This window comes from Electrophorus electricus, chromosome 2 (genome assembly GCF_013358815.1).
Source record: "Electrophorus electricus isolate fEleEle1 chromosome 2, fEleEle1.pri, whole genome shotgun sequence".
Classification (NCBI taxonomy): Eukaryota; Metazoa; Chordata; class Actinopteri; order Gymnotiformes; family Gymnotidae; genus Electrophorus; species Electrophorus electricus.
Genome location: NC_049536.1, coordinates 12,908,748 through 12,919,567, shown reverse-complemented (window position 1 = coordinate 12,919,567; position 10,820 = coordinate 12,908,748). Strand labels below are relative to the sequence as shown.

Below are 10,820 nucleotides of genomic sequence, written 5' to 3'. Positions count from 1 at the left end.
GAAATTATATTTTAAAGATCACTGAGTGCATTTACTCAGATCAGTTCATGTTGAAGTCATTTTCAGAAAGTGTATATGCTGGGAATTGGGGATTTTATTTACTTAGTATTTCACCTTTATTGTATAGATTTTTCAGTAATATCAAAGGACAATGGCAATTTGCTTGCCATTCCTGTTTGTTTTATATACATCTAAAATTTCAGGTTTACACTGGAATAGTAGGGCTTGCATTCTCTTAACACTTGCAAAATCTGTGTGTGCTGCCATCTTGTGGCACTTCAAAAAACAGCACTGATGCAATAGAGCCAAATAAAAACCAATAAAAAATGTAGTAAGGCCTCCTGGTTAGGAGATGCGCAGTGGGCAAACAGTACTCGCAGTATTAAAGTAAGGAAACAGTGTTTCTGTAAATGTATCAGTGAAGGTGTACACAGAAGGCCCTTTGGAGGGATCAGAGAATGTAACTGTGCCGCTGTCACAGTCCAGCAGGACTCGGATGACCCGTGGCTTCTCTGGCAGGCTGAGCTCCTTCCGAGCCTTCACCCCGACGCGATACTTCCCGCTGGTGAAGCGAATACTCCACATTCCACTGCACGGGTCCATCTTCAGTAGCTTCTTCCTCTCTATGGACTCCTTGACCACACCTACTGTCCAGTGGTCATTGTCCCCCACCTCCACGTCCCAGCAGTGCAGGCCTGACCTGAAGCCCTGAGAGCCCAGCACCCCCACATACAGCCTCTCTGGGTTATCAGGCACTGTCAGCTTTTGCTCCACGTAGAACACACTGCACATGTCCTCAGACACCACCAGCTTATTGGAAGCTGTGTTTGGGTCAAGAGTCACCAACTGGGGAGCTGATGAGAGACCACATGGATTAATCCTCATTTGCTCTTAGACTTTTGTACTAGAGGATGAATTGTAACAGTTGAGATGTAAGCAGTTGTGCATCATCATTGCGCTGACACTCACGGTCTTTGAGAAGTTCACACATCTTTGCCTGTAAATTGAGATTCAGGAATCTCAGATGTTTTGCTGTGTCTATTCCCGAGATCATGTCAGGCTCAGGGAGCATGTACTTGGCTGGGCTAAATCACAAAGTGAACAGAACACATGTAGCCAACACACATGACAACTTAGTCCACCGAGCAGCTTGAAGTAAGGCCACTGAGTCTGATGTCAAGTTATTAAGAAATTAGACTACTCATCATGTAGTCAAATTGTTCTTACAAGCAGAATAAATATACTGCAGACAGAGAAAAGTACAAAGGAGCGACTAGAGAAGAGATAAACCCTACTCACCTATAGTGATTGTTGGCATAGTGCTGAAATAATGAAAAAAGAGAAAAAATATAGTAATTAAAACTACATATGGGAAACAACCCCAATGCTGCTCAATTTTTAAATTTAGATTGTGCATTTCTTTTGTTACCATTCCAGAAGCAGGAACATTCTTCTTATCCTCTTTTACATATTCCGAACTGACCGGATGTTGCTACACGTCCACCTCTTACATTTGGGACTTTGGATAAAGAGGCTTGAATGGATATCTTATACATGCAACTTAATCTGTCATTTCACCACATTGTGCCTTTGCCCTGTGTAGTATTTAAAGCCTCTGCTCTGTAGTCTTGGTTGAGCAGCTCTGTCAGAGAAGCTCCCATTCATATATTTGAATAAAAAGACCTGCTTCAGACACCTCATAATGTATCATTTCTTCCACATGACCTTTACGCATACTCCATATGCAAACCAACAGTTAAAACTAATTTGGAATATCTCTGAATGTCTGTTGCAATGATAATGCTTTGAGGGCCTCATTATGGTTATTACTTAAAAATCGGTCAAAAAAGTAGGATGTTAATTCCTATGGATATCTTGATTGCAGTCCAACCTGACTGACTAGGCACATGCAGTAAGCCATGCTCTAGCCAGAGGAGAACTAGCTAAGAGACAGTTGTGTCTTACCTGGAGAAAAGTGATCTCGTCCATCTCCATCTTCTGGCTGGACACTTGGATGGTCATAGAGAGGTTTAAGATTTCAGACGACAACTTCTCAATTCTTTTTTTGGTCTTCTCATATTTCTTCATCTCTTCCTCTCTCAGGGCCAAAATTCGGGCCTCCTCTTCCTCTTTAAGGACCTGATGAAGGCTGTCAAACTCTTGCCTAAGCATCTTCTCCACATTCTGTCTCTCATCCTAAAAGCAGTAGCAGCAGACATGGTTCTGTTTAAGTACCTGTTTGTTTGTTTGTGTGTGTGTGTGTGTGTGTGTGTGTAAAATAAAATCTTAACTGCAGGTACCTTTATAGTTTCTGCCAGGAGTTCATATTCTGCTTTAGATTTATTCAGAATTTGAAGGTTGTGCCGCAGACCAGAAATGCCTGACTTCACTTCTGCCTGTAATGAGGCATAAAACACACGACTCATGGTTAAAAAACTATACTAAAAGTTTAATCTGATAACTTTGATTAAAGAGGGTCCCAGGGCAGCAGTAGCTCAGTGGTTAAGGTAGGTGATTACTCCTCAGAAGGTTGCTGGTTCAAGCCCCACCAGTGACAAGTTGAGCCCCTGAGCAAGACCCTTAATCCTCAGGTGCTCATAGTGTATTCACTCACAATTTTAAGTGGCTTTAGATAAGTGATAAAAAATGTGCAAATTCATTAGTGTTTTTTTTTTTTTTTTTTTTACTCCATTTTAATTAATCTCTTTACTACAAACAAAACAAAGACTACAAAACATCAATAGTTAACATGAATGCCTGACTGCTGCAGTCCTGTTAGGATACTGAGCCCATTTAGAATATTTTGTTTGGAAACATACTGAGTAATATGCTCTAAAAATTTAGCATTTTCAATTCTTTAGGTGTAAAAGTGTGGTGAACATTACTACTATATTTCACAGTACGTTTTGTTAGAGAGACAGCAGGAAAAACTGGGATTATTAATATTTGCATTTTATTCAGGAGTGTATACCTTTGCATTATGTTCTGAAAATCTGGTTGAATTCCACTACTGGAATGCAAATTTTAGAGTCAAGGATTTCACTGATTTTTAGTGCAACTATTGTTGGTGAAGCTTTGTTAAATTAAGCTTTAATTGTTATTGTCTTGTGTGAAGTAGTTACTTGTAATCTTGTTTCTGAAAGTACTTGAGGAAGTAATTCATCCACTCTTCTATTTTTCTAAGGTTTTTATTTGGTATTTATATTTTGGTACAATAAATATGAAATTATCTCACCCCTTATTAGTGCTTGGTTTCCCACTAATTGAAGTCACTTTCAAGTACAATATGGAAATTGAGAGAGGGTGTTATTTATATGTAAAGACAACCAAGTAAAAATAAATAAATCAAATCAATTATAAATAAATAAGTGGGGTTGCAAAGCTTGCTGAGAGTGAGATTCACATTGTGAAATATGCATTGTATATAGACAAACCCATTTTAAATCCAACTGCACCTGCACATGCACACACACTACCACACACTATCAAACACACACACAGAGCAAACATGTGGACTAAGCCAATTTTATTTAGCAAAGGGCCAGTGACAACAGGTTCTTTCCAGTCAAACTGAAGTACACCTAGATCCACTTGCTTCATCTGTTAATCTTAGTCTTCAAACAGTAGATTAGTTGTACCAGGTGTGTCCTTGATGGTTGGAACAAAACCAATAGCCACATCAGCCCTTGGCAGATAGGAGTTAACGCCTCTATGGTCGAGAGAGTGGGAACTGGAGTCATTCATTTTTGGTCACAAGATGTACTAGCAGTGAAATGGGTATTTCATACTAGAACACTGGACTTTTCAACTGGAAGCCAAGTGTATTTGAGTTTTGGGGCCAACCCTATATAGACGCATCTAAACAGAGTGACTCACTAATTAGGACCTAAGAGGTTTGCAGGTTTAGAGCACACAACTGTAGACACAAGACCAAACAGGATCTATGCCCTGGCCTTCAGTTGACACAGCCATTAGGTATATATCACAAGTAATCATTCACCTCAAAATTAACAAACCAGCAGCAGCCAGAAAGCCTATTGGGTGACACACATATGCACAAATTCAGGCTACTGTGGACAGTATAGCCTAACTAATCAACTAATTTCATAATCCCCAGAACCTTGAGTCAGGGAAAGAGTGTATAAACATATAAAATCAGGTGGACTCTCTAGCCACCATTCAGTTGTTTTGTGTTAGTCACTCAAACCCATAATTTATAAACCAACCTAATACATTCTAAATTGGAAAACAGCTAATAATTATAAAATAAATCCAAGATAACTTCTGGTCCGTCATCAGTTTTCTTTTGCTGTATGCCTTTTCCCAACACAAAACCTTTGCATCTGCTTACAAAAGTACCATGTAGGTCTACATGCCTCTATCATGTACAAAGTGTCCATCTGCCGGTATAGCATCTTAACCAACTTTCTCACCTTTAAGTCTTCCACTGCTTCCACAATAGGGGAACAGTGATGATCTTTATGCTTCTTTGAAGTGTAACAGACCACACAGATAGGCTGTTTATCCTCAAAGCAGAAGAGTTTGAGCTTCTCGTCGTGCTCGGGGCAGATGTCAACTGCCGCAGCTGCACATTTTCTGTTTTTAAAGTTCTCACAGAGGCTGGTGAAAGCTAGGCTCCTGGTGGGCTCGTCTGGTGAGCACTCCTTCCTACACACGGGACACTGCAACACGGCCTGAGTGCCCCAGTACTCCCGCAGACATTCCTCACAAAGACTGTGACTGCATTTCAGCACCACAGGACCCTTAAATATGTCACAACATATGGGGCAGTTGAAATCCTCCTCCAGGAGTGAGCGTCCTTCTGCCATTACTAGAGAATATTTGTTGTACTTATTTGAAAGCTGGTTTTTAGGAGCAGGACACTTCCCCTTCCTCTCCAACAGAAAGGTGTGACGAAACATCAAAATCTAGATCCTGATAGGCTAGCAAACCCCCACCCCTTACCGATAGGCTAGCTAAAACCCCGCCCCATACAATTTCGGGTTTCGTTTATCCGGAAGCGTTACCAAGCAGAGAAAGCCAGATTTTTTTGCACAGTTCTATTACACAGGGTAATTATTCAGTGTTCTAGGCAGGTAGAAATGCAAGCATAAAAACATATCAAACGAAATATATAAAATACAAAATGAGTTTAAGAGACCTTAAATCAATGAAGATAAACCTTTGAATTACATTTACATTTATGACATTCGGCAGCCTCTCTTATCGAGAGCGATTTACAAAAATGCAGTGCAGAAGTGCCTTTAGATTTATTAGAGAAGTGGAGTATAATTGTGCCACATAATTGGTAATTCTTTGCACGAATAGCTGGTCAGGCTATTTCAACTTCAAACATCCATTACAAAATTCTGCGTTCTGGTAGTGAAGTCAAGAGACACACTGGTAAACAAAAAAATGGCCAAGGTGATTTTAGTGGCAGAGGTAACTACAGGAGATCGAAGCGTCTAAATCTGCGTGACAGGACAGGCTAAATACATTTTGATCGTTTTTCAAACCACGTTTTCAACACACCTTGTGGTGTGGTGCTGGTTACTCTTGCCACTAAACTGGACCTTCCTGTATTTATCAAAGTTGGTGACAGCATAACCCACATACTTAAATTATACGTCTATTACAATACCATTGAACATGCAGTCACGTTAAACATTAGGAATGTCTCTAAAATATGGTGCTTAGTGGTCCTTGAGGGCGTCTTAAATGATGCAACTAGGCAGACACACTAGTGCTTGATTAAAAATGCGGAATTACTTCACAACCACATATAGTGACTCTTTTAAAATATCAGGCCTTTTTTCAATATGCACCTTTTCCCCTTGGATGTTGGTTCCATCTCTTTCTACATGTATGAAGAGTACACCCACACCCACACCCACACACACACACACACATACACACACACACAGAGAGAGAGAGAGAGAGAGAGAGAGAGAGAGAGAGAGAGAGAGAGAGAGAGAGAGAGACTGACTCTTGATAAAATCACTTCAATAAAATAAACTATATAAACAATATAAACTAGTTTAAGTGGTGTGTAAAAAGCAAAAGAAAGTTAAATTGATTTCTAAGAACTGGGCAAAAGAATGAAAACTGGATACAGTGTGAAAGACACCTACCATTTGGAATTAGATTCTGCATTCTGGCCCAAACCGAGAAGAACAGGGTTTGAATGTAATTCATCTCATCTATCTTTGTCTCTGAATCCAGTTTTTGCATGAGAGGTACAGGCTTTTCTAATCTGTAACAATAATTAAATATGTAAATGTTAGGTAGGCCTTTTTAAAATCAAAATAGACTAAGAAATGAATCAATTTGAAATTAATTATGTTTCTCACTGATTGTAAAATTCATGAACAAGCAAAAATCAGACAAAAAATAATGTACTCAGTTGCACTGTTCAGAAGATAACACATTTACCTCTTAAGGTTTTCAGAGTATGTCTACAAGAACTAAAAAACATGAAAATACAAGAAAATGTGCAATGTTAGGCCTTCATGCATCAACTCAAGATTTTCAGCAATACTCTGCCTACTACTGTATGCTGTTAATGTGTCTGGAAGGTAACGGTAATGCATTGGTTACAATGCTCTTGTGAATCTATATGAGAATACATTTACATTTTGTGTGCTTGGTGGAAACTGCATTAACAAAAAGCTTTAATGTCAGTAGCATGGTGTCACCAAATTTTACATAACGAAGTAAAAATGCAACTTTAAATACCATAAATTGACATCAGTCAAAGATTTTTTAGAGGACTGAAGCTGCCATCAAACTTATGTAAGATCTATTATGTCATATCCAAACTCTATTGCTTTTTTGAATTTGCATTCAGTTTATAGTATCGGAAGAATAGGAGAGAAAAATTATTAGTCAGCTTATTTGGGCAGTCCAGCCATAATGAATTAATCAATGAGAAGCAGTGGGTGCATGCTGTCAGACTGCATGTGAGTAGTGTATAAAGTGTAATACTGGTTTTGTGGGTTTGCCCTTTCTTTTGATGTTCAGTTAGAACACATGCCCTCATTGAATTTTTGGTTTGCTTGATTAGTCAGAGTCCATGATTACTTCTGATAGGACAATTTATTTCCTAATGCGAAGATTAAATAATTTTTTGTTTCATTGGTGCTTTCATAATCCTTGGAAAGGAAGCAAATTAATTCATATTCACTGATTATCTGTGTAATACCTTCAGGAATGCAATGTTCTCATACTTCATCTGCTGCCAGAGAAATACAATATTTTCAGAGAGAGCCGAAATGTCCTTGGACAGCTTATCAATTCTGGCTTGAATGTGCCCGTTTTTTATTTTATTCGTTTTCCACAGTGCAGTGATCCTGGCCTCCTTTTCCTCTCTGAGAAACTGATGAAATTTCTCAAATTCTATCTTGATTTTGTATTCTACTATCTTTATCTCACCCTGAAAAAAAGAGATTCTATGAATCTAAGACTACCTGCAACTTTAGAAGATTATCACTCGCTCTGTTGGCCTTATTTATCAAGACCTTGATGATATAGTGCTAGGACCTAAATTGATAGCCCTACTCACCATAATTTGCTCAGCCTCTTCTTTATAACTGTCCTGTGCTTCACTCATCCCATCAAGGGTTACACTTAGAGTCCCGATTTGCTCCTTGAAATTCTCCTAGAATCATAAACAGCATCCTTAGGAATTATTGACAAAATATGCAAGATCAGTTTTTAGCAGACCACAGTTTCATTTCAAAAATTCCTCACCTTCAGTACCTAGACTGCTTCGATGACAGGAGAACATTTGTGATTTTCATGCTTCTTTGAAGTGTAACAGACCACACAGATGGGCTGTTTATCCTCAAAGCAGAAGGGTTTGAGCTTCTCGTCGTGCTCAGGGCAGATGTCAACTGCCGCAGATGCACATTTTCTGTTTTTAAAGTTCTCACTGAGGCTGGTGAAAGCTAGGCTCCTGGTGGGCTCGTCTGGTGAGCTGGTGTGTCCTACACACGGGACACTGCAACACGGCCTGAGTGCCCCAGTACTCCCGCAGACATTCCTCACAAAGACTGTGACTGCATTTCAGCACCACAGGACCCTTAAAAATGTCACAACATATAGGGCACTTGAACTCCTCCTCCAGGAGTGAGCGTCCTTCTGCCATTACTGGAGAATATTTGTTGTACTTATCTGCTGTTTTAAAAGCACGATTGAGTTCAGTTCCATCTATTTTCTTTCTATAATAGTAGCTGGATAGTGATAGCAAAAATCCCCACCCTGTACAGTTTTTGGTTTCATTTTACTGGAAGCATTACCAAACAGGGCAAGGCAACATGCAAGTAAGAAAAAATGCTCTAGGCAATCAGGAAAAAAGATATATTGTACTTGATAAAGCTCTAGAAGTCCAAGGAATACCTGTTACTTTAGACTGTGGCTGAAATGCATGGGTTTGACAGACAGAGAGACAGTCTTTGACATATCTAAGAATAGGCCTCTTTCTAGAAGAACACTACAGGAAGAATATCCAAAGCTTTATTTGTGCTCAGAAAATGTATAGTGAAACCCATATTGTAAAAGAAAATCATCCATGATAGCAGTTTTTAGCAGAATCTGAATGTTTTTACCAGAGTGGTTTAACAGAGATATGTGGACAGATGTGTCAAGCTTGTAGATATAGAGAGATCTATCAATGAGATGTCTCTGAAGAGCAGGAGAAAGGTTTAAGGAGGACTGCATCCCATTTACTGAAGAGCAGGATGGAGGTGCCATCATGATATGGGGTTGTTTTTAACTAAAGGTAATGGTGAACTGATTCACTTTGATGGGTCTACAAAAGTATCAGCAAAAAGCCTTGCTTACAGAATATGACCAATCTATTTTTTTTTTTAACTTCTGCAAATCTGCAAATGGTCTACCAAGGAAAGGAACCATAAATTTGATGTTTCATCCTGGTCAAGGTCTATATTTAAACCCCACTGAGAGCATCTGTTTCATTACCCAAAAATGAACTTCACAGACATTTTCCACTATTGGCCAACTCTGTGCAGCCATTAAAACTGGCCACTAAAACAACATTATCATGTTCCATCTGTAAAAAGCTGTCTGCCTGTTCACCATGAAGACTTGGCTATTTGTTTTTAAAGGAAAAGCATTCTGGTTTAACTTGTTGCATTATAACCTTTTGCATATTACATTTTGCTCCAGTACATGCTTGTTCTAGTTGTTACAGTCTAACCTTTTATTGCTGAATTAAAAAACAACAACAACTAAGCTTTATGTCTTTACCAAGGAGTCAGATGTGATGGCAGTGTAGGCAGTGAATTAGAATAAATGTTCAGTTAGCTACCAGTAATAACAAAATTCATGACTAGAAATTGGATTCATGAGTTTAAGGCCTCTGCTATAAGAAACCTTATGGGTTTGTATTCTTCAAACCACCACTCTTAAGTCCACTAGATGTCAGTGTGTATCCATGCCAAATGGCTCTTGATTTGGCATCAAAAAAGGTCTCCACATAGTGTGTGTGTGTGTGTGTGTGTGTGTATGTGTGTGTGTGTGTGTATGTGTGTGTGTGTGTGCGCGTGTGTGTGTGTGTGTGTGTGTGTATGTGTTTGTGTGCATGTGTGATGGCGGGGTGTACATATTATCTAGAAAATGTCAATACAATAATGGTAGTGTTATATCTTTAGTCTTATTGTGCATACATCTCTCATAAATATGTAACACTAAGGTTTGTTACAATTTTAGTTATTATTACGTAACTGTAGTATACTTGCACTGCTCCTATGGAGCGAAAGGTAAAGTAAAACAGGAAGTAAGTGAACAGAGAAAGAGGTGTCTACTAACACATTCATTCATCTTCTAAACCACTTAATCCAATTCAGGGTCACAGAGCCTTTCCCAGAAGCACATGCAGGATCCAACCAGAACAACCACTTGCAGAACACTCACATACACAAGGCCAATTTAGAAACACATTGTCGTTGGAATGTGGGAGGAACCCCAAGTGCCCAGAGTAAACCCGCTCAGGCACAGGCTAATTTCACAGTTTACTTTCAGTGTCTCACTGTTTTTAATTTTCTTTTGACTCTTTTTCCCTCCCAAATGACATGACTTTTATTTTGTCACAGTGCAAGTTTTACAGAGGAAGAAATTGATCATTGTAAGAAGTAATGTATGCCACGCCTTGACTGCAAGCCTGTATGAGGAAAATATGCACTGGCTTTAGTTAAATTAGAGTAATTTATATGGTTGGAATTATTGATACACTGGGGTTAGAGCTAGAACTAGAAACTAGAACTGCTTCTCTTCACACCGGTGTACTCTTGATTCTCTTCACACTAGTGTACTTAATTTAGTAGTTGAGCGATGGCGTGGCAGTTGGTCTTATCAAAACTCAGTCTCTGATGAAATATTCAAAGCAACTCTCATTAGCAAATGTATTGGAGCGTATTGATATGCTATTTCTGTGCATTTCAGCATTTGTGACGGCTATCTTCACCCACTTACCAGAACTAAATGTCTATTTGATCAGACCAAGTTGCCTTTTCTGCATCTTACATTATTTCAGACTTCCATGCAAATTGGATTAATTGCACAATTTCCCAAGACCTGCTCCTGCTTACTAAAGATCCATTTTCTCCATTGCAGTCATGTTCTAGTTCTGGAAACTGAGGAGGGATTCACAATGTTGCCCAAAGGCAGATAGATCTGATGAGCCAAGGACAAGTAGAACAAGCAGGAAAAAAGCACTAATAAGCAATGGTATTTCTAAGAAGTTCCTTCTAAAGCAATTTTAAAAGGTTTACCAGAAGTCTGATCAAACATGATAATTGAAA

General features: G+C 39.0%; 1 protein-coding gene across 1 annotated transcript; it reads right to left on the bottom strand.

Annotated features, from left to right (window-relative positions):
• Positions 1-75: 75 nt before the first annotated feature.
• trim35-14 (tripartite motif containing 35-14) lies at positions 76-4,888 on the bottom strand. Its single transcript, XM_027004063.2, has 6 exons — positions 4,434-4,888; positions 2,301-2,396; positions 1,966-2,196; positions 1,300-1,322; positions 970-1,085; positions 76-854 (listed from the first exon to the last, which is right to left on the bottom strand). The coding sequence occupies exons 1-6, from the start codon at positions 4,827-4,829 to the stop codon at positions 346-348; spliced, it is 1,371 nt and encodes a 456-aa protein (XP_026859864.2). The 5' UTR covers positions 4,830-4,888; the 3' UTR covers positions 76-345.
• Between the last annotated feature and the right edge of the window lie 5,932 nt (positions 4,889-10,820).